We start from the raw sequence: 24,855 nt of genomic DNA on the forward strand, positions 1-24,855 counted from the left end.
TTTCACTGAAAGAATAAATGTTTTGTTTTCGAAATGATAGTTTCCGGATTTGACCATATTAATGACCTAAGGCTCGTATTTCTGTGTATAATTTAAGTCTATGATTTGATAAAGCAGTCTGAGCAGTGGTAGGCAGCAGCAGGCTCGTAAGCATTTATTCAAACAGCACTTTCCTGTATTTGCCAGCAGCTCTTCGCTGTGCTTCAAGCATTGCGCTGTTTATGACTTCAAGCCTATCAACTCCCGAGATCAGGCTGGCAATACTAAAGTACCTATTAGAACATCCAATAGTCAAAGGTATATGAAATACAAATGGTATAGAGAGAAATAGTCCTATAATAACTACAACCTAAAACGTCTTACCTGGAAATATTGAGACTCATGTTAAAAGGAACCACCAGCTTTCATATGTTCTGAGCAAGGAACTTAAACGTTAGCTTTTTTACATGGCACATATTGCACTTTTACTTTCTTCTCCAACACTTTTTTTTTGCATTATTTAAACCAAATTGAACATGGTTCATTATTTATTTGAGACTAAATAGATTTTATTGATGTATTATATTAAGTTAAAATAAGTGTTCATTCAGTATTGTTGTAATTGTCATTATTACAAAAATATATAAATAAATAAAAACCGGCCGATTAATCGGTATCGGCTTTTTTGGGTCCTCCAATAATGGGTATCGGCGGTGAAAAATCATAATCGGTCGACCTCTAGTCTCAACGTCAACAGTGAAGAGGCGACTCCGGGATGCAGGCCTTCTAGGCAGAGTTCCTCTGTCCAGGGTCTGTGTTCTTTCACCCATCTTAATCTTTTCTTTTTATAGGCCAGTCTGAGATATGGCTTTTTCTTTGCAACTCTGCCTAGAAGAATATAAAATATAAAATGTATTTTGATTTGTTTTAACGCTTTTTTGGTTACTACATGATTCCATTTGTGTTATTCCATAGTTTTGACGTCTTCACTATTATTCTGCAATGTAGAAAATAGTAAAAATAAATAAATATCCTTGAATGATGAGGTGTGTCCAAACTGTTGACTGGTACTGTATCTTTGTGTTATTTATTGAGATCCTTGGTTTTCTGATTATTTTAAAATAACTAAATGCATTTGAGAAGCTTTTAATAGTTAATAATGGTGAGTAAGCATTGCTGTAACGCCCTGGCCATAGAGAGGGGTTTTTGTTCTTTATTTTGGTTAGGCCAGGGTGTTACATTGGGTGGGCGTTCTATGTTCTGTTTCTATGTTGGTTTGTTTTGTTGATTTTGGCCGTGTGGCTTCCAATCAGGCACAGCTGTAGAGTGTTGTTGCTGATTGGGAGTCACACATAAGTGCCTGTTTTTCCATTGGGGTTTTGTGGGTAATTGTTTCTGTTAGTGTTTTGCACCTGACAGGACTGTTTGGCTGTCGGTTTTCTTATTTTTGTATAGTGTTCTTTCGTCTATTCAATGATGAACACTAACTCCGCTGCACCTTGGTCTACTCTCACGACAGCCGTTACAGTTGCTCCTTTTCAATTATGATAAAATGTTTTGGTTGCACCTTGACTCACGTGGTTGAGGGCCCTCCACTTCTTTCCTAATTACTTTTAGCAACATTTCATTTTAATGAAAGTGCATTATTGGCAGTTGTGCTTTGCTTTAAAAAAAAAAATTATACAGTACTTCTGAAGAATAATGCTATGTGGAAAATGTCCCTACTGTACTGTATGTTTTCAGATGAACTGATAACAGTGTGGCTTGGCTATATAAACTTTACTGTGTGGGTCTACTTGGTACTTTAAGGTGTTCCAAGAAAATGCCATAGGTCCAAGATTCCATGATCACGCAAAAGGCCTGACAATCAGGTAGACCATATAAGGCTCCGTCTGAGTCAGGCGGAAACAATTAACATAGTGTACCTATCTTAAAGAATGAAAACCATTGGCTACATTCATATGTCTTTCATTCCTGGCGACACAAAGAGTGTTGCGACACACACACACACGTCAATGATATTTTTAAGCCACCAGAAGTTATTTTACTATGACTCCTCATAGCCCATCCCACTGAGAGGGTGCAGAGAGCAATCTCCACAAATACGTGGTCGGACGGGTGAGGCTAATCACCACTTCTACAGTCTGGCTTGGAGACTTTCACATTTTGTGATCCACCAGGAAACTGGCCAATTCAACAACATCAAAAAAAGGATGCCATTGTCATTAAAGAAATGTCCACAAATAAGAAATATTCAAAAAGGTGACAGAAAAAAAAAAAAGCCTGGGTAAATACCTGGTAAATATTGTAGTCGTTTCACCTGAGAAATTATTACATAATGTTTATGGTTCAGATGACTAAGTTACTTAGAGCCACATGTCATGTATCAGGACGCTAAGGTAGACCTTGGTCATGCCCGTCTGTCTGTACATAGGTAGGAAAGTGCTATATACAGTTGAAGTCGGAAGTTTACATACACTTAGATTGAAGAAAAACTTGTTTTCAACCACTCCACTAATTTCTTGTTAACAAACGAAATGAACGTATTTTGGTGCGAAAAGTGCAAGTCAATCCCAGAACAGCAAAGGACCTTGTGAAGATGCAGGAGGAAACCGATACAAAAGTATATATATCCACAGTAAAACAAGTTCTATATCGACATAACCTGAAAGGCTGCTCAGCAAGGAAGAAGCCACTGCTCCTAAACCGCCATGAAAAAGCCAGACTAAGGCTTGCAACTGCACAGGGGGACAAAGATTGTACTTTTTGGATAAATGTCCTCTGGTCTGATGGAACAAAAATAGAACTGTTTGGCCAGAATGACCAACGTTATGTTTGGAGGAAAAAGGGAGATGCTTGCAAGCCAAAGAATACCATCCCAACCGTGAAGCACAGGGGTAGCAGCATCATGTAGTGGGGGTGCTTTGCTGCAGGAGAGACTGGTGCACTTCACAAAACAGATAGCATCATGACCACTTCACAAAATAGATGGCATCATGAGGTAGGAAAATTATGTGGATATATTGAAGCAACATCATCAGTCAGGATGTTAAAGCTTGGTCACAAATTGGTCTTCCAAATGGACAATGACCCCAAGCATACTTCCAAATTGTGGCAAAATGGCCAACAAAGTCAAGGTACTGCAGTGGCCATCACAAAGCCCTGACCTCAATCCCATTGAAAATTTGTGGGCAGAACTGAAAAAGAGTGTGCGAGCAAGGAGGCCTACAAACCTGACTCACTTACACCAGCTCTGTCAGGAGGAATGGGCCAAAATTCACCCAACTTATTGTGGGAAGCTTGTGGAAGGCTACCCGAAACGTTTGACCCAAGTTAAACAATTTAAAGGCAATGCACCAAATACTAATTGAGTGCATGTAAACTTCTGACCCACTGGGAATGTGATGAAAGAAATAAAAGCTGAAATAAATAATTCTCTCTGACATTTTGCATTCTTAAAATAAAGTGGTGATCCTAACTGACCTAAGACAGGGAATTTTTACTAGGATTAAATGTCAGGAATTGTGAAGAACTGAGTTTAAATGTATTTGGCTAAGGTGTATGTAAACTTACGACTTCAACTGTAAATCCAATCGTTATTATAGCTAGTTACCATAAATCACAACAGTATAAGATAATAACAGTCTTTGCATTTCCAACAGAAAACATTCTAGACACAGTGCAGAGAACGGACGTCGCCATGTTGTCCTCTATTCCACCTACTACCATACACATACACTTTACTGCACAGCAGACATGACAGATCAATTAGTCCTATTGTTGTTGAGTCTCCACGTCCCCTCACACTCAGACACACGTGTTGAATCTGCGCACACTCACTCATTTAGTATAGAACGATCACATGAAACTTAATCACTTCTGCCTCCATTTCAAAACACACACATCAAGGTAAGTTGGAAATCAGAGTAAGGATATCAGATAAAATGGAATCACTTACACTTCTGGCTGGATGAGGCAGTTGACTCTGTTCTTCTTCAAGTTGAGGAATGTGTCTGCAGTGACTGACAGCTTCACTTCCACCTGCTCTGGCTCTGCACCGGGTCTCTCTGTGTCCTCAGTGACAAGACCGTTGGCTCTCTTCCAAAGTCTCTTGAGGATTGGGTCTCCTGTGACTGGAGGATTCACAGCCACCTGCTCTGACACTGGCTTTCCACTGGCTCCGTCTGTGTCCTGAGTAGAAATGCTGTCTATCCACTCAGCACTGAGTGTCCCTTTGTGTTCTCCCTTTACAGTATATGTGTTGGACTCGGACTCAGCGCTGTGTGCGAATGTGTCTGTCGATGTCTCTTCTCTGTCTGTGTCGAGTGTGAGTCTGTTCTCACCATCTGCACTGTGTGTGACAGTGTCTACATTTGTTTTCTGGTCAGTGAAAGAGGGTGTGCTCGGAGCACCCGTGTCCTCGACAGTACGAGTGACTAAGTCCACTATCTCTGCTGTGTGTGTGTCTAAAATGCTCTCCTCTCCGTCGGCGGCGTGTGCGAGTGTGTTGTGTATTTTGAGTGTTTCCTCTCGCCCTCTGTTGTCAGAGTGTTTATTCTCAGCGCTGCGGGACTCGTCCACTTCCTCCTGTGGCTCTTCCTGGCCTGAGGTCTGTGCATTTGTATAAGTGCAGGCCTCTGTTCCCAAGCAAGCATGCGTAACCACACTCCGGTTACTCCCTGACCCCTCCTCCTCTCCATGCTGCTCTGTGGTGAAAGGTGGGGCTGTCAACTCACATTCCATAAGCGTGTGCACCTGCTGAACCGGTAGGGCTGGTTCCACCCCCTCCTCCCTCTTTTCCTTCACCAGTGGCCAGACTTCTCTCGCTTTTCTCTCCTCCACCTGCACTAGGCTCGCCGCATCACTCTCTTCTTGGGACTCAACGTTTCTCTTCTCTTTGTGGACTTCATTCTCTTGACCTCTATCCCTCGTTTCGAACATTTCTTCCGTTTCTTTCTGTGACGCCACACTCCATCCCATTTCGGTGGTTTCATTACCATTCCTCCATTGTCTGCCCGTTCCTTTCTCTTCCTCTGCTTTTATCTTTTCAACTCCACTCTCCTCCATGTAATCCTCCAGGATGCTGTAATGGACCACTGACATAGTGACCTCCATGGCACTGCTGTTCTCTGGTATGGTCACATAATATGAGCTTGCCCTGACAACTTCTGCATCACAGGGCATATGTTCCTCAATCTGTCTATTAGAATCTATGCTGTTGGCCTCTTCCATCATCTCTGCTTCTTGAACTTCCTCAGTAGCAATTGTGGACACATCATTTGATTTTTCCCTGACAATGACTGCATCAGAGTTCAGAATATTTTCCGCTTCCATAATCTCTACTTCTGCTTCTTGACCGGTCGCAGTTGCCATTGTTTCAGAGATTGTAGAGGAGCCGGAAGCGTCAATGGTGACTGGTTTTGTGACAAAGGATTCCCCCTGTGTGGACTCAAGAGAACTGGAATTCTCAGGCTCAGTGAGGGAGATATCTGTGTTAGGGTCGGAGGTGTCTATTTGAGGAACAGCGGGATCCTTTTTTTCAAGAGAAGTGTCCATATTATGAGGTGGAGAGTCCATCGTAACGGCAGATGTCTCCATGTCTGGGTCAGACGTGTAACTAGTGGCGGCAGATCTGTCAGATACGTGATGTGAGAGTAAACTTTCAGGAAAAAGTGAGTCATAAAGATCTTCAAATACTGGTTTTGAGTCACTAACAGTGAGGCTAGTTTTAGGGGAAGCAGTGGTGTCTGTGTCAGGATGGCTGGCATCCATTTTGGAGACTACAGTGGCAGGTATGTCCATGTCGGCAAAAGGGGCGTCACTGGCAGACCGTAATGGAGTTGATTGGGTGGTGCCACTGACCCTAGCTTCAGTGTGATCAAAGGCAGTTTCAGACTCCTGTTTAACTGGTTCAGGTAAAAATAAGTCAAAGGGGTTATCCAAGGACAGGTGTGGGTCAGTGTCATAACTCATGGTTAGGTTGGTGTCAAGACGTCCCTCAGTAGAGTGAGGGTCTGATATGGCAGATTTTGGTTCCGATGTGAAACTTTGAGGAAATAGCGAGTCATACAGAGTTCCATATACCTCTTTGTTGGCAGAGGACGTGTCAGTGTTGGGGACAGTGTTGTCACTGCCGGTAACAGAGTAGACCGTTTTTGCAATGGAGGCTAGCATTTCAGCTGTAGATTTGTCAGTGCTTGGAACGGGGTTGACCATTTCAGCAGGAGAGGGGCCAAGATGAGGAATAGCGGTGCTGACCTCTTCAGAGGTGACGGAGGTGACAGTTTCAGGCATAGGCCTAGATGTATCAGTGGTAGAGACAGAGGTGTCATTGATGGAGGTGGTGTCAATGGTAGTAACAGTGTCAGCAAGGGTGTCCACATCAGTAACAGAGTTGATAGTGATAAGAGACGAGCTGACAGTGATGAGAATAGGAGTGTCAGTGTCGTCAGCCAAACTATCAGGGTTGAGCGCAAAGGCCTCGGTATTAACTTCAGGGACAGGTGTGTCTGTTTCAGTCACAGAGGTTTCTCTATTGGGGTCCAAGGCAATGGGAGAGGGATCAGTATTAGGGGTAACAGTGCTGATATTTTCAGCAACAACAGGTTGGCCAATGGAGAAGGTAACAGAGGCCTCAGCTTTGGTAAGTGAGAATTCAGTAACAGGAAAGACAGGATCAGAAAGACCACTACTCCCAGGGTCAGAGCTGGGTAATGGGGAGTGGGAAAGGTCATCTCTCTGGTTTGTGGTGTAAACTGTAATAGGAGGAGGGCAAAAGGGTGTAGGTGGGCTAGATGGATAGCAGGGTGGTGGGATAGATGGGAAAGAGGGAGGAGTTGGGTTAAAGCTATCAACATCCATATAAGTTGTGTCAGTATGGTCTGTTGAGGCATAAGGGTTGTCACACTCAACACCCGGGCTCTCCTCTTCCTCTGAGGTCTCGTCCCACACCATCTCAGGCATAGCTAAAGGGGCTTTTCCTGTAGTCCGACCCACTTCAATAGGAATAATCTTATCCATCAAGGATTCCTGGGATTTTGATTGGTCGGTGACAGTCTTAGGACTGTCCATCAGGGGCTCCTGGGCCTGCGATACATTGGGGACAGTATGAGGAGGATAAGAGGTGACCCGTGTCGTAGTGTTCATGTCAGGCTGAGACATAGCGAACATTACGCTCTTGTTCAGAGTGCCGCCCTGGCCGATGTTCCAGAGGCTGAGGTCCAAAGGCTCCTCCTCCACTTGCCCTTTGACCTCTGGATCGGGGCTGTGGAGGACCACGATGCTCTGGGATAGATCCCCGTCACTCTTCTTCTTACTCCTCTTCAAGCCGAAGGCGAAAGTGCCGAACCTCTTGGGCTTGGCACGGAGGTCCATCTCTGAGTAGCTGAGGTCCTTGGTCTGTTTGCGAGCGATAGACGGAAAGGCAGAGGGAGGGATAGTGAGTGAGAGAGGGGGAGGGAGAAGGGGGACAATATGCTAAAAAGAGAAAGATGGAGGCAGAAAAAGATGGAGGGAGAAAGAGATTGGGGAGAGAAAAGAGAGACCGAACATTACTTAGCTTCGAAATGAACATTTCATACTCTATCAACTGTTTCGTAGAGAGCCAATAGGCTCACTGTATAATTTGCATGAGAATAATCTCTCGATTTCATAAGAACCAAACCCCAATTACTCAGAGCTTGCAACGCTCCACTGACAACAAAAGGCAAGAATCACTGGTATGTATAAAACAGAAGTTACAGAATCCTGCCAGTGTTCGTTCGTCGGAGTTCATCTGTCTACACTTCAGTGGAAAAGGAGCACGGAGACACCCTTCCAAGGCATACTTCAAAAAGTACTCCACCCTTAGTTTGAACAACATCAATTCCAGAGATACTTAAATCTGAGCGTGGTAATAGGAGAATGATTTAGATCTCCAGCGGTGTGTCACATAGTGGGGATGAGGTGTGAATGATTGGAGGAGTGCCACAGAAAGTGTTTGGTAGCTAATAATACAAACCATATCCTATCTGTCTGGACATCGTTTTCCCAATGGTTATGTTTGATAAGACATAGTTGCAATGTTATTCTGGTGAGTGTGCCTTTGTTGAACCTTGATGACAATGGAGAATGGAATGCAAAGCTTTCCATGAGGCAGTCTGTCAGATTTGAATCTGGGCAGAGTTGAAAAGAATTCCTCTTTGAGTGAAACGCAGAAGATAGCAATAGTAGTGAAACCTGAGTCAATCTACAGTATATGGATGGAGCAACCATGTGTTCTGACACACATCAAGACACACACACACACTAAATGTGGAAAAAAAGGTTGTTTATTTTCCTTGCATACAAAATCTTACACAACTTTTGATGATGCTCATTATCTTTCTTGATATGCATTTCTCAGATTTGTTCCCCCCCCCCCCTTTTTGTGGCAGCCCACAGGTACAAGAAAATGTGAAATGAAAATATGAATATAATATATCTGAATAAATATGATGTTGAATGTTATAGGCTTGGGCGGTATACTATATACCGGGGTATTTGGAAATAGCCATGGGATGGTTTTTAAATACCATCAATACATTTTAATATTTGTAGCTCATGTTTATGTAAATACATACAGTCAACTTGTGCAATACGAGATAAAGCAGATCGCGTTCATTTCACCGGTCACATTATTTTACATTATGAAGCTAACTACATAACGTAGTTCCCCAGAACAGCTGAGCCAGTCACACAGCCAGCTACATTTCCTAATGTTTTGCTTAAAGTTAATCTTGCATTTTACAGAGAAAAGTAGGTTGGCTACACCAAGAAAAGTACCGGAGAAAAGTAGCTACACAGTCAGAGTGCTGTCTGCTGATAGAATGCCGTTTGTGAATTCACATCTGAGTGGAGAAGTGCAACTGAAGCACAACATTTGTAATGCCGAGCAGAAATTACAATAAGAAGCATTTTACATCTGCGTTTACAAAACGCAGCAAGATATTAAGCGTTTTATTTATTTTTCTGCGTGAAAAATGCTGAATTCTGCATTAACTAGCAAGTTAAACTTTTGGGTGGCGTTATCTAAGTAAGTGGCTGAATTAATAAGGTGATGGGGCACCATATTGTGTTAGCTTTCTGCCATGTTTGAGAAGTCAAAGGTGGATTGGATTAATTATTTGTACAGCTGCCACTATCTTGATTTCCTTGTATTTTTCTCCTGTCTGTTCTCGGCCCATCTTCTTCCCCCTTTTCTTCAAGAAGAGCAGGCAGGCCCATTGCCCTAGCGACCCCAGACTCCACACAGGCACAGCGTGAACACATGCTGCTTCAGAGCCAGTACTGTTCTTCCAGACAAGGATGCATCCAAAACTTAGTTCATTTGCACAATGTCTCATTCACATTCGCTTGTAAATGTCCAAACTCACCAAAAATGACATTCTTTAACTTTTTCCCACATTGTTACGTTAAACAGGTTTTTAGATTTTTTTTGCAAAAGTATACAATAAAAAAAAATATATATATTTACGTAAGTATTCAGACCCTTTCCGTACTTTGTTGAAGCACCTTTGGCAGTGATTACAGCCTTGAGTCTTCTTGGGTATGACGCTACAAGCTTGGCACAACTGTATTTGGGGAGTTTCTCCCATTATTCTCTGCAGATCCTCTCAAGCTCTGTCAAGTTGGATGGGTAGCGTCGCTGCACAGCTATTTTCAGGTCTCTTCAGAGATGTTCGATCGGGTTCAAATCTGGGCCACTCAAGGACATTCAGGGACTCCTGCGTTGTATTGGCTATGTGCTTAGGGTCACTGTCCTGTTGGAAGGTGAATCTTCACCCCAGTCTGGAGGTCCTGGAGGTCCTGAGCAGGTTTTCATCAAGGATCTCTCTGTACCTTGCGCCGTTCATCTTTACCTTGATCCTGAATAGTCTCCCAGTCCCTGCTGCTGAAAAACATCCCCACACCATGATTCTGCCACCACAGGTATCGTTCCAGGTTTCCTCCAGACGTGACTCTTGGCATTCAGGCCAAAGAGTTCAATCTTGGATTCATCAGACCAGAGAATCTTGTTCCTCATGGTCTGAGAGTCCTTTTTGGTAAACTCCAAGCGGGCTGTCATGTGATTTTTATTGAGGAGTGGCTTCCGTCATGGCCACACTACCATGAAGGCCTGATTGATGGAGTGAGATGGTTCTCCCATCTCCACAGTTGCATGATTCGTCACAATATTGTTTTGAATGTTCTCTTGAGAACCGATGCCCGAATGAACGTTCTACTAGCTACTCAATGACATTCTCTGAGCTGCAATGTTCTGATGAAGATTTAGTCTAAAGTGCATTACAGTTACTTGGAAAAAACAATGACATTTCTAAAAGGAAGCAAATAATTTTGTCATCACTTTAATAGTGTCAGGACCGGATTTTAACTAGCTAAAGTTAGCATTTAAAAAATTTATTTCTAGCTATGGCAATTGCCATCTCTAAGTAAATTTGACAACATGATAATGATGGCAAAGTTGTTTTCTACTAATTACTTGCCTACTTTAGCAATGTCATTGTATTTCTAGGCCACTATAGTGTCTCCTCAGATAATGTTAGTTAAATTGCTAGCTACCAAAATATGTGAGCTAACTAATGGTAGCTAGCCTGTTGACTATTGTTCAAGCTGCAGTCAGTCAGTCACCCAAAAAGGACTTGATTTAGATTGTCGTCTTTTTCGTGTTCGTGTTTTCTTTGATGACTGTACAAAATGCTCTAATTTACAATTTGAAGAGTATTTGTTATTAGGTATTTGCGCTAAAATTATTGGATTTGTAGCTTCTATCCTGACAGCCAGAAGAAAGAGAGAGGGTAGCTATTATTATTAGTTAGCTAGATAACTCATTAGGTGTATGTTTATCTGTGATATGATTCCTAAAAAAAAATGTGATCCTTCTGGCTGTTGAATGGAAGTATGACTGTATAACTCTTATGATAAATCATATGACTTATGAAGGCTCAGGTTGGAGGTATAACTGGTTTCATTTTGCTACAGGCATACATAATCAGATTATTTTAGTTATGGACTATCAGATATGAAATTGTTACGTCTTCTCAAAATGTGAGAGTGAAAGGGATTATAAAATATAACTTTGCCATCTTGCCAACAGGTTGATAACAATTCCCTTACATTCATGATCCCCTTTTTTATGTGCTAAAGGGTCATCACTGAAGAAGACCTGCAGGATGAGGAGGAACATGAAGTCATGGACTTCTTGGAGGAAGATTATTTTGATGAGGAGCTACTTGAAGACTATTACAAAGAGTATGACCATATACTATAGTTTAAATGCTGTAGTCCTACTATATTTATATACTATAGTATTCACTGTAGTCTTTACTGTAGTATTCCTTGAGGAAATCTACTGGAGAAATACTAAAAGAGCTAATTTTCCATGAGCTTTAGATAGATAGGACTGGGGTCTGAACAGAGTTCAGAGCTCTTGTTATAACCTGTATGGAACACAATATGGTCTATACTAGGCATCTAGGTTTCTCACTTATGGGTGGCATAAATTGGGATATGGGGGAGGGGAATGGGCAGGGTATATGCTAATGAAATACTGTAGTATTTAATACAGTAAAAAAAAAAAAATACTGTTTTTGCAGACATACATTACTGTAGTAATTACTAGTGTTTTTTTGCAGATAATACTGTAGTATTTACATTTACGTAATTTAGCAGACGCTCTTATCCTGAGCGACTTACAAATTGGTGCATTCACCTCATGATATCCAGTGGAACAACCACTTTACAATAGTACATCTATCTTTTTTTTTTGGGGGGGGGGGTTAGAAGGATTACTTAATCCTATCCCAGGTATTCCTTAAAGAGGTGGGGTTTCAGGTGTCTCCAGAAGGTGGTGATTGATTCCGCTGTCCTGGCGTCGTGAAGGAGCTTGTTCCACCATTGGAGTGCCAGAGCAGCGAACAGTTTTGACTGGGCTGAGCGGGAACTTGTGTACTGTCTCTCCCCCCCTCATCTGAGGTTGATGGTGGCTGCTGATGGTACAAATGCTATAGCCTGGTCCCAGATCTGTTTATGCTGTCTTGATAACTACTAATGTATGATAGTTGTTATGCCATGTTACCATAGCAGCTGCCTTGGCTATACATAGGAGTTGCCTTCAGAAAGTATTCACACCCGTTGCATTTTTCCAGATTTTTTTGTATTAAAGTGAAATCAAAGTGGGATTTAATTGTCATTTTGCTGTCAACAATCTACACAAAATACTCAATACTAAATGTCAAAGTGGATTTATAAAAAAAACATTTTGTATAAAAAAAGAATAATAAAACACAAAAGAATCTTGATTAAATAAGTATTCAACTCCCTGAGTCAATACATCACCTTTGGCATTGATTACAGCTGTCTTTCTGGGTAAGTCTCAGTCTAAATGCCCCTTTATGCAATACACACACACACCCACACGCTTTCAGACATGCACACAAACACTAGCAGAGAACAGTGTTTACACCAAATATAACAAGTTCCCATGTCTCCAGACTCTCACTAATGTGCTAGAAATATAATACGTTTTTTTGTTTTCATAATTTAATTGAAGTTTTACCACTGTCCTGAGGAACAATGAATCACTGATGATGACTGACAACAAAACCTGTTGTATGCTTGATGCCTGCAAACCTCATGCATGGTAACACTGGCTCCCTCTATTGGGCAAAGGAAGGACTAACTAACTAACCAACCTATTATACATTATTTGGCCAAAAGTATGTAGACACTTGCTCGTCGAACATCTCATTCCAAAATCATGGGCATTTATATGGAGCTGGTCCCCCTTTGCTGCTACAACAGCCTCCACTCTTCTGGGAAGGCTTTCCACTAGATGTTGGAACATTGCTGTGGGGACTTGCTTCCATTCAGCCACAACAGCATTAGTGAGGCTTGGCTCGCAGTCGGCGTTCCAATTCATCCCAAAGGTATTTGATTGGGTGGAGGTCAGGGCTCTGTGTAGGCCAGTCAAGTTCTTGTACACCGATCCCAACAAACCATTTCTGTATGGACCTCGCTTTGTGCACGGGGGCATTGTCATGCTGAAACAGGAAAGGTCCTTACCCAAACTGTTGCCACAAAGTTGGAAGCACAGAATAGTCTAAAATGTAATTGTATGCTGTAGCGTTAAGATTTTCCTTCTCTGGAACTAAGGGACATAGCCTGAACCATGAAAAACAGCCCCAGATCATTATTCCTCCTCCACCAAACTTTGCAGATGGCACTGTGAATTGGGGCAGGTGGCGTTCTCCTGGCATCCGCCAAACCCAGATTTGTCCGTCAGACTGCCAGATGGTGAAGCTTTACACCACTCCAGCCAATGCTTGGCATTGCACATGGTGATCTTAGGCTTGTGTGTGGCTGTTAGGCCATGGAAACCCATTTCATAAAGCTCCTGAAGAACAGTTATTGTGCTGATGTTGCTTCCAGAGGCAGTTGGGAACTCGGTAGTGACAGACGATTTTTATGAGCTACGCTCTTCAGCGGCAGGTTTCCATTGACCAAGGTTTATTCGACAAAAGTAATGTTGCAATGGAAACAGCAGTTACGAGACATTTTCTAAAGATTGCAAATAAAATAATTATGTTCGATGGGTGGATTTTTATTTTGTCAAGCGTTCTTTATTGAGAAAAATTATAATGGACACTGTTTTTCTAATAAATGATGATTGACAAATACTTTTGAAAGTAAGCGGGACACCTGATGTCAAGCATACTCCCTCTCCGGCCCCTAGCTCATCGGGCTGCTGATTATCCCACACACCTGTCACCGTCTCGCGCACCTGCGCCTTATGACCCTCACCTGGACTACATCACCTCCTTGATTATCTTCCCTATCTCTGTCACTCCCCTTGATTCTTTCCTCAGGTGTTGTTGACTTTGTTTCATGTCGGTGCGGTGTTTGTTCATTGTCTTTTATTTATTAAAAACACTCACTCCCTGAACTTGCTTCCCGACTCTCAGCGCACTTGTTACAGAATAACACGTTACCTAAGGGAAGCATCAGGGAGTGTTTTTTTAAATAAAAATGTTTGTGTCAGTAATGGCGTGGGGAACTGCTACAGGCTCTCCTGCCTCAGCCAGATCGTCGGGCTTTCATGCCTGCACCGGATTGCCAGGCTCCTCTGCTTCCACCGGCTCGTCCGGATTGCCTGGCTCCCCTGCCTCAAACGATCTGTCAGGTTCCCGTGCCCCAGCTGACTCAACAGGTTCCCGTGCCTCAGCTGACTCAACAGGTTCCCGTGCCTCAGCTGACGTGACAGCTTCTCGCGCATCAGCGGGGTGACCGGTCCCCTCCTGATCCCCGGGTTCGTCCCCTTTGACGGCGTTCTGCGGTGGGAGCCGCGAGTCGGGGAGGGTATACAGGCTGTCGCCAATTTATTTTCTTGAATGGGTAATGGAAACACTTCAACGTTTGTGTTGAACACCATATTTTTTTTATTTTTTAGGTGTGACGTCATTATGTCCAGCTGTTTTCATCAACAAGACAGTTCAATGGAAACTCACCCTAGCAGACCATTGTCTCATCTATTTTATATGCAGACTTTATACATTTTGACAAAAAAAGAAAAATGATAATCACTGGACACCACCATCCCTGAAATGCTGGCAGTAGAAGTTGGCCCTAACCACAGATCACCCTACTCTGAAATCCTATCATTAACCTTAAGGTAGATAAAATAACATCTGGATCTGTTTCAGCAGTTTGCATGCCAACTGTTCCCTAATCCTACTGAGCAAGTCTAGAAATTTAGCAACAGGAAATAGCCTACTGTACATTCAACCAAAATCCAGAGGATTAAGCTGCTATGCTACACCAGACCTGAGTTCAAATACTATTTAGGCTATTTTAACTTTTTTCAAAGACATTTCAAGTAAGTATTTGTATATTTGTTCTTAGACTATTGGAATATATTTGGAAATACATGTGGAGAGTATTGGCATGTTTGAAAATAATGAAATACACAGTGCATTTTCAAATACTCCATGCATTTACAGTGTTTGGTCCTAGGGGAATTTGAAATACTGTATTTGGAAACAAGTATGAAGATAGTTGTTTCAAATAGTAGGCTATTTATAGGAAATTCTTTGAAAATATCTCCCTCTAGCGTGGAATAGCAGAACCTGATAACGTCATAGTTTACCTTTACCTTTAGCCTTTTTAAATAACTGCTACACAGATCACAACGTGAGGAGTCTACGTGGCTGGGTGTGTACTGTACGGCCATGATTTGCACTGAGAACTGCCAGAGGGAGAGGAGTGGGACACCGACTGGCATGCCACTGTTAGAAAAAGGGCCACACACTAAACTTTAAAAGACAATATGCATTTTCTAACGCAAACAAAAATAAACCCCAGAGTATATTCCTGCTCTGAAAAAGCCTTGAGAAAACTAAGAGAAATACCCCAGCGGTTTCTCAATCAAAATGACAGACACCACATTAACACCAACAAAAGCAGTAGCTGCCCTTATGAGATTAGGCATTCTCAAAACAGACACTGAACAGTTAGGAGTGAGCTATTGTCATACTATAGTAAAGCACATTAAAATGGATACCATACACATGAAAGCTGATAAGGAAAGTTATTGCACACAAAAAAACATACTTTTTATAGAATTGTAACTCTGTGTGATTCTTTGAGCACTGTTGACAATGACTAGAGACCAAATGTCCACTTTAATAATGGAACACTAGTCACTAATAATGTTTACATACTGCTTTACTCATCTTGTATGTATATACACTGTAGTCTATTCTACTGTATTTTAGTCAATGCCACTCCGACATTGCTCGTGCTAATATTTATATATTTCTTAATTCCATTATTTTACTTTTAGATGTGTATATTGTTGTGAATTGTTAGATACTACTGCACTGTTGGAACTAGGAACACAAGCATTTCGCTACAACCGCAATAACATCTTCTAAATATGTGTGTGACCAATAAAATTTGATTTAGCAGTTAGGTTCGGGTTTGTTAATTAAAAAATAATCACGGTTTTCAGTTGAACATTTTTTTAAACATGAAATACATTATGAAATAATGACAGTACAATGATTTTAGAGCTTTTTAATGGCAATTCCAAAAAGCCAAAAATGTTGAACATCCCATTGCTAAATCATATTCCATTGTCTGTCAGGTACACATTGGGTAGACGTCAATAGAAAAAAATAGGAAATGACTATGAAATAATAACATATTTCAGTTGTGTATATTTCAGTTTGTTTTTATTTGATGACTTTATTATTTTTGATTCCTTAAAGTAATCATCTCTGTTCAGGCAGTAGCAGCCAGCCAGCCAGCCCATCTAACATTTTGTGCTCTCCATACTATACGGTTTTCAGTCATCCTATTTAGCTAGTATGCTGCAGAGCTGTCTGACAAAATCATTTTACAAATTCTTCAAAGCAGATAAGGCATACTTTCACATACTGTTTATGTCCCCCTCATGGTTGTGTACATTCCTCTCTCAAGCGTAAAAGTGTATCCATCCAGAGATCTGTATATAATGACGAGACGCTCATGTCTCTGCCCTAACAATGGGAGTCATTGTCCCAAAGGTGGGAAGAAACGTATTGGGGTTGTTTTTAGAATGATCTTGGTGAGAGTGAAACCTCTCGTATCGCCTCATCCTCTGATCCGTCTCTGTCTGAGCCGGAAAAATCCACATTGGATTATGGACATTGTAGTTAATTACCAAGTTTCTGCGCTGAACAAGGTTGAATATTTGCTTAATGAAAACTACAACTCCCCTTCAGCCCAGCATCCCACATAGTTCTTGACTTGATTTCTCTTGTGAATTATTAGATTTCTCTCTAGATAAACAGGGCATTGGCTCACAAAAAACCCCCAAACTAAATGGAATTCAAGCAATTGAACCGACATCTGTCAAATAGTTGTTTAATAACTGATTAAAAAAAATGAAATGTCAGTTAAAATCGCTCAGCACTAGAAAGTTACTTTCGTAAAATATTTTATATAGCCTACTATTTGAAACTGTTTCCAAATACATACCACTAAGACCAAATGGATGTTTTTGTTGTACTGTATGTGTGTTTATAGTTTTGTTTAATGTTGTGTTAGTGTATGTAAGTTGTTTTGTCTGAAACGTTGGTCCCCCTGCTGCTATTGGACCAGGTCTCTCTTGGAAAAGAGATGTTATCTCAATGAGAAAAACCTGTATAAATAAAAGGTATTAATAAAAATAAAAAAAAACTGACCTGGGTTCAAATGCATTGGTATTTTAAATATTTGTATTTTCAAATGCATGACAATACTTTCAAAGTGTATTTCTAAATACAGTATATTCCAATACCTCCATTTTCAAATAAAAAAAATATTAAAACACATACTTTGAAATGTATGTGAAAGTTATTGGATTAGTATTTGTACCCAGTCCTGGAGCACGCCACGTTCCCAGTTATCTCCAAAAGGACTGACGGGGATCAAGGACCCCAACTGACCTTTGACCTGGGAGCAGTCAGAGATCTGGACTTCTTGGTGTGACTAACATCAGGCCAGCCTTCAGCATCCCTCCCCGGGGCATCACCACCAGATCCATTGGTCTCATCAGCACTGGAGAACACACAAATACATCCTGATTTGGTGTGCTTGCTGAAGGCAAAGCACGATTCTAGATCTCTTACATACTTATTATTCCACTCGCTCTAGCACTTAAACCACTTGAGCTATTAACACTAAACCAACTTTAGAATGTGCAGACTGACCGTATTCAGGTTGCTTGAGAAAATGTTTGATAGCATTTATACTTTCCGTACTATAACCATATTTGCATAAAACTAAATGCAAGTCAATAGACTTGAATGGTAAAAAATATATAAATGCATCCTCTTTCACCATTTAAGGCATGCTATCAACACCATCCAGGGTTGGGGTGTTTAGAATGCTTGTCAAAGACTGATATAACAAATTAAAATATGCATTATTTACATTAGTCAATGGCGACCATGAGAGGTAGATATTCAGTCTCACTGCTTTCTAACCATTCCAGCTAGAAACTCAGGCCAAAACCAACTGCAGGATGATGGAAACACTTCATATATTCTTTCATTCCTCCATCCTTTAATCAGTTAAAATGGGCATACATTTTCATATTAGACCAAACGCAACAACACTGTAACCGTATAAGCGAGAAACAAACGTTTAAATTGGGCAGACCGTCCCAACTTACAATGCTTGAGAAAATGTTTTTGATAGCATCTATACTTTTTGTACTACAATCATATATTAAATGAGCCACCATTGCCATGCATTTCAATGACAATAAAAGGGCCATAGACTTGCATGGGGGATCATTTGGCCACGCTACTCCTCTTGAAGCGTTTAGGTGATCAACTCTAAACCGATGCTGAAATGTGCACACCGACTCAACATAAATTGCTTGCATACAGCCTTTTGATAATATTTATACTTTTGGAACTATAACCATTTTAAATGAGCATAAATTAACATATGTTTGAATGAGAACCAAAGGAATATAGTGGTAGCAATGTAAAAAAAAAAAAATACCAAATGTAAAAAATGTTGAACCTATCCAGACTTCAAATTTCTAAAACTTTTCATTTACATACAACTTAATGGATTCAATGCCAACCATATGAACACAGTGCAGCCATTTCAAATGCTACTGCTTTGTAACCATTTCAGCTACACACATTAAAACATCAAATTTGCATAAATTAACCCACTAACAGTAATTATCAGTCTTGATTCGTTCAAGCTAGAGACACCAAGCCAACTTTCACATGTTCAGGCTATCCTATCAACCCATCCATCTACCTACATAGCAGCATAATTCTGGCTCATAAAATGGAAGTACAGTTGGAGAGCATCGTTCATATTCACTAGAGCACTTGAGAACATGGTTACATACTTTGAGTAAATAGCGTCTACACATTCCAACAACCTTTAGCATGCAAAAAGAAAAATCAACAATCTCTCTGAATCGGGTTTCATTTTTTTTTCTTCTACTGACATAATTATTACAGTGAATGAGAAATGGCCCCTTCCTCAATAACGCTGCCAGTGGGTCCAGTGTGTGGCTGTAAACAGAGTGGCTTCATCCATAAGCAGCTGTCATCATAGCAGAGCTCTCCAAAGGAGTGCCACAAAAGCCTCTTTCTTTCTACACAAGTGGCATTTCTTTACTTTGCTGAATGAAAAAGGGTTGAGGTAAGCGGCAAGCAAATAAAGCTACAGAAAAATGTCTCTCTTTGTTACAATAGATGGACATCGACAATGTCACAATGAAGCATTGCATGTGAAGGGAGTGAGGTTGAATGATCGTGAGGTGGATGATCCAATGGAATGATCAAATTCTATATTTTCACCTCAGGGGGAACAGCATTCCTCCCTAAAATACAGTATAAGTTTGCTATTTAGGAGAGACTGTCAGGCGCTATAAAAACAAACCCCAAAAAAATCAGACCGGGCCAGTGGCTTCTACACACAAACGAACCCCAGCAACTCACTTCCTGGTTTCTACTGTGTCATCTAAAGTGCTCGGCCTGTCAATCATTGTGTCCATCCATCATCACACAGAGAAGACAAAATATGATGTCTCTCTAGCCCAGAGGGAGGAGTCCTGATGCATCGTGAACGGGTCACGTCCTCTTCCAAGATCCTTCACTAGCGACATGTGTACACCCTGACAGAAGCACAACGTCTTGCTTGTGTAGGCTTCATAAAGACTGGATGTAAAAAAGGCTCATAGACTGACGCAGCTTCTTATCTAAGACATGATTTGGATGCAGTTCAACCGGGCATTCCTAAAGAGCAGGTGACAGGTGCCTCCTTCAGATTCACAAGCAGAAATATATAGAGGGAGGGAGAAAGTGAGGAGCGCGTCAGTGCAACTAGACAGGGTGCTTTAACAGAGCAGGATTTGCATAGAGATGTTGGCTGTCATTCACAGCTAGCCAACCCACCTGGTTTTTCCTATCCAAATGATTTAATATACTGTAAGGCTCACCTTAGGGACTCAGACTATTTGTCACAAGTTCAATTTGAGATTTTCAAAGTGCTGCGCGAATGATGAGTTATGCCAAGCGGATATGTCAACACAATCCCACGCATACAGTGCATTCGGAAAGTATTCAGACCCCTTTGCTTCTTCCAAATTGTGTTATGTTACAGCCTTATTCTAAAATTGACAAAATAAAATGTTTTCATCAATCTACACACAATACCCCAAAATGACAAAACAAAAGGTTTTAGAAATGTTTGCAGATATATTAAAAATTAAAAACAGAAATACCCGACTTACATAAATATTCAGACCCTTTGCTTTGAGACTCAATTGAGCTCAGGTGCATCCTGTTTCCATTGATCATCCTTGAGATGTTTCTACAACTTGATTGGACATGAATTTATTGAACATGATTTGGAAAGGATCACACCTGTCCACAGTTAACAGTGCATGTCAGAGAAAAAAAAAGAAAACAGGCCATGAGGTCTAAAAAAATTGTTCATAGAGCTCCGAGACAGGATTGTGTCGAGGCACAGATCTGGGGAAGGGTACCAAAAAAATGACTGCAGCATTGAAGGTCCCCAAGAACACTGTGGCCTCCATAATTCATAAAGAAAGTTTGGAACCACCAAGACACTTGTTTCTAAAAATACAAATAAAAACTTCTCACTTCATCACAATTTAATCCATTTTAGAATAAGGTTGTAATGTTAAAAAAATATGTGGGAAAAGTCAAGGGGTCTGAACACTTTCCAAATGCACTGTATGTAGCCTAATTAAGGTTGACAACTGAAACTAGTAGTCGGGGGAGATTGGTATTGGCCCACATGTGCAAGCATGCATGTATAGTATGAAGTGCTGTTGGAGTCTAGGGAGTTTTAACCAGAGCCTGAGGGGTGAAGCATACCTGTGTAGCTCCTAGTTATTGTCAACAGTATGTGAGATACCTGGGCCACACCTTGGTAAAGGTACTGTAGACCTTATTGCACATCATTTGAGTTGTTTTTCAATAAATACAGTGTTAGAAAACATGCACATTTTATAGAGTAAACTACTATTGACAATAGGCTAAACATAAACGATAGAAGGTAACACAACATGCAGAGATGGGAAAAGGTAAGATGCTGGTATTGGGTAAAAAAAAAAAAGTGAAGCGTTGTTGTTTTCACTATTGATTTAGCTATGAAGCTAAATCATAGCTAAATGAAGAGGGGAGCGTAGAGGAAGTTGCATGTGGAGAAAACTGTACGCTGAAGTAAGAGGCCTGTTCTCATATAGGGTTTCAGTTGATGCTTTCATGAATCATGAAACCAACAGAGCAAAAAGTATATACTGTAACACTATGATGTAAATGTATGGAGGGGACACCTGTGCTGAGTAATAACACTCAACAATCCAGGCCCAAACTCACATCTAAGAGAGAGGAATCATATCGTACTGAATTTGTAATCTGGCAGACATTAGAATAATAATTGAAGACAAGATTAAATGGTATTTTTTTATGTCTAGATATGACAGCACATCCTTAATATGCAGACAAAAAAAATGTCTAAATGGTATATGTTTCAAATAAACTCCACTAGCTACATATTGTCAGATACATCATTTGCTTCACTTCAATTGAATGCTACTGTAACTTTTACTAAGATGATGTTAACAGTGACATCAAGCATAGATGCCCCTGGGAACAATAACATGTAGAGGAAATGCAGAGGAAAGGCATCTGGAATGACAGGTTCCTCTTCGTGTCCCTTCGCTTAGCAAAGACACAAATAAGTCCTTAGACAGTCCTCCTCGGATACAGAAGCTCAAATTCTGTCTAGAAGGGTGGCTGTGAAGAAGCTAAGCTATGCACAAGGACTGAACGGAGTGAGACGCGTCTCGAGTTGTGTCAAGACCGATTTGATCTTTAAATTGGCACAAAGGGTTATGCTGGGGCCAGGTTGCCTCGTCACACAACGCTTTGAGAACTACGCGATAAGTTCAGTTAACACTCCACACTCCCATGAATCACTCCCATGAATTACTCCATATTTGGAAGTATTTTATTTTAACCTGTTTGGTTTTGGCAATGCTGACTGGGTATTGTAAAGGTCTTTCATGTAGTTCTATGAGTCGGATTCTCATGCCAAACCACACTGACATACAGGATTAATGTCAGTTTTATTTATGTATTTTTTACAACGATTATCTACCATTGAAGAGATCAGACAGTGAGTTTACATTTTCATGGAGACCTGTACTTAAACCTTATCCTTCACCACTCCCTATTGAAGAAATAAAGGTGATTTAACTAGAATGCCCTATATAGGGTGTCCAATCAAAAACACATTTTGACCAATGGGTAAAATAATGTTAATTGTGACGATAATCCTCTAAGAAAACCAATGGTCCAATGGCTAGAATTAGGGTGAATAAATCAACGAAGGCCAGAAAAAAAAAATGCGGACAAAAATCTGGAAATTGCATTACGTCAGCAAATAATCCCTTGTTTCAAATAAAACGCTGGGTCTAAATGAATTGTTTACTAGGTTTAATGCTTGATTTGTTACGTTAAATTATTTGGTAATGACTTGAAAGAATTATGGGAACAATAATTTTTGTATTTCCAGTAAGAAAATGCTAGCCATTGGCTGCTAACAGTTGAGAACTGCTAGCTAACCAGCAACCACAAAAACAGCGAACAACTTCGGGATTACTAATAATCGTCCAATCGCCATCTAGTGGCATAAATAAGAACCGCCGAAAAAGCAGTCTCCCAGGGCTCCAAAGTGGCGCGGTGGTCTAAGGAACTGCATCTCAGTACAAGATGCTTCACTACACTCCCTGGTTCGCAACCAGGCTGAATCCCAGCGTCTTCCGGGTTTGGCGTCATTGTAAATAAGAATTTGTTCCTAACTCACTTGCCTAGTTAAATATATTTTTTAAAGGACAATAATTATTCTGTCAAAGTTTTTTGTTAAATTTTTTTATTATGGCATACTAACACAAAATAAACGTGACAGTGTGTAAATGATAACACTGCGAAGGAAATTAAGAAATGTATTCAAATGCTGGAAGTGAATGCTGGAATTAAATGATTAACTATGCAAATGAGCAAATGCTGTGTGCATTAAGGAATTAGACACCTGGCTCAAATAGATGCCTTGGGCAGATAGACCCATGAATAAGCGCATGTTGTGTTCAGTGATTTAAACAAATGGTAATCATATGCGTCTTGGTAAATTATATTTTATAACGTCAGGAAGTTACATATCATCACCAAAGCACATTTTCACCCACGCTGGGCAGGGTGGGTGGACGCCCTACCCTATACCAAATAGTCACAAACATGGCAACTACCCTTGATAACCTGGAATAAGCGAACACCAAAACAAACATTGAATAAACCTCTAACTCGTGTTTTACTGGTTTGACCCTCCAGCCTTTGAATGAAATATTATATGAAAAGGAGATGTTTACTCTTGCTGTTGATCCAGGCATTGAGGTGTATAGTTGGCACGGTTCAATTAAGGAGAAACTGGTGTATTGGAGCCAATAAAACCAGATGGCAACAGCTGCTTTCCAAAAGGACTAACCACATGATTGTTGTGTCATGTGCTACGCTGCTCATTAACCGGTTTGTTCATGTTCAACCAGTAAATTAGGGTCAAAGTATCTGCTGCGCATTCATACGTGCATACTCTAGTATACCTTGAATGTCAAGGGATTTCGTCACCATATTGCATACCTAAATAAAGCCATTGAGAATGTTGTAGGATCGACAGAAACATAGATGTGTGTAAATATTGAATGTTCTGGCTACCCTCAGACGAGCATACAATGTGCATAGTTTGAACCAGTGGCTCTTGCACCCTGTCTAGCGTGTAACACCTTGCAGTAGGTGTATGTTTTAAACCAGATTCTCGATGCATGCTTAATACAGGTTGCTACTTCCATCCAGTGTGGTGTAGATCATCTTGTTGTTTTTGCAACGGTATCTTCTGAATCAGAGAGCCCATTTGCTGCCTAATTGTTAGACTAGCTTAACTGTTCCCACTGATGCATGCACAAATAGAACAAAAGTGTGTGAATTCATTTCAAGTCACGCGCAACATAAATAAAGTACGCTATTCAAAGTCTGTGGACTACAGTAGAACATTATAATGGTATCACGACCATCAGTTCAGATAGCAAACTATGACACAGTGTTGCAACAAGAAAAGCCTGGAACTATTTCCAGTATTTGGCATATAGTAGCCTACCTGAAGTCCACTTGCTTCTCTTCATCTTTGCCGTGTTTGGTATTTTTCTTGAATTTGAAGAGTTGGAACTTTTTCCCTCCACGGTCATCTTTCTCCTTCTCCACAGTCAATTTGGCTTCGCTTTTAGAAAACAAGCTTTTGAATGACTTTTTGGAACTACTCTTTTTCGCCATCTTTACGTTTATTCCAGACATAAATGGCAAGTCACCAAATTCAAAGTACCACTTGTCACGAATCTTGACATGAAAAACACTACAAGGTTCGAAGAACCTGCAGACATCAAGAAGACAGCTGATTCTCACGCTTCTCTCTCTTCCTCTCTCTTCTGCATGCGCAATCTCACAGGTGAGTGAAACGCCCTAGAGTAGCTTTGGGACATATCATCAGGAGTCTGTGCATTGATTGGACTCTCTGATTTGTGCATCGTTATGGTGGGTGGTCACAGAAAATAACCCTACCACAATATAGCCGGCTTCACCAAAAAAAACGAAACGTTTCCAGTCAACGAAGGTATATGTACTGTAATTGTCAAACAGTCACTTCAAAGGGCTCTTTTACTAGGCTACCCGCGCACGTTCTTCCACTGGCAACATATTTCCAGCCTCCAAACAGTGGTGAATGTAA

The 24,855-nt window shown here is 40.8% G+C and overlaps 1 protein-coding gene across 1 annotated transcript in view; it reads right to left on the reverse strand.

Moving 5' to 3' along the window:
* Positions 1 to 24,584, reverse strand: part of LOC106588493 (uncharacterized) — a 72,062-nt gene extending 47,478 nt beyond the window's left edge. Inside the window, exons 1-3 of the mRNA XM_014177585.2 lie at positions 24,232 to 24,584; positions 17,463 to 17,574; positions 3,938 to 7,455 (exon numbers count right to left, since the gene is read on the reverse strand). Coding sequence (XP_014033060.1) covers positions 3,938 to 7,455; positions 17,463 to 17,574; positions 24,232 to 24,425 — 3,824 coding nt within the window. The 5' untranslated portion in view covers positions 24,426 to 24,584. The remainder of the gene's footprint in view (positions 1 to 3,937; positions 7,456 to 17,462; positions 17,575 to 24,231) is intronic.
* Positions 24,585 to 24,855: the final 271 nt, after the last annotated feature.

Source organism: Salmo salar, chromosome ssa27 (genome assembly GCF_905237065.1).
Source record: "Salmo salar chromosome ssa27, Ssal_v3.1, whole genome shotgun sequence".
Classification (NCBI taxonomy): Eukaryota; Metazoa; Chordata; class Actinopteri; order Salmoniformes; family Salmonidae; genus Salmo; species Salmo salar.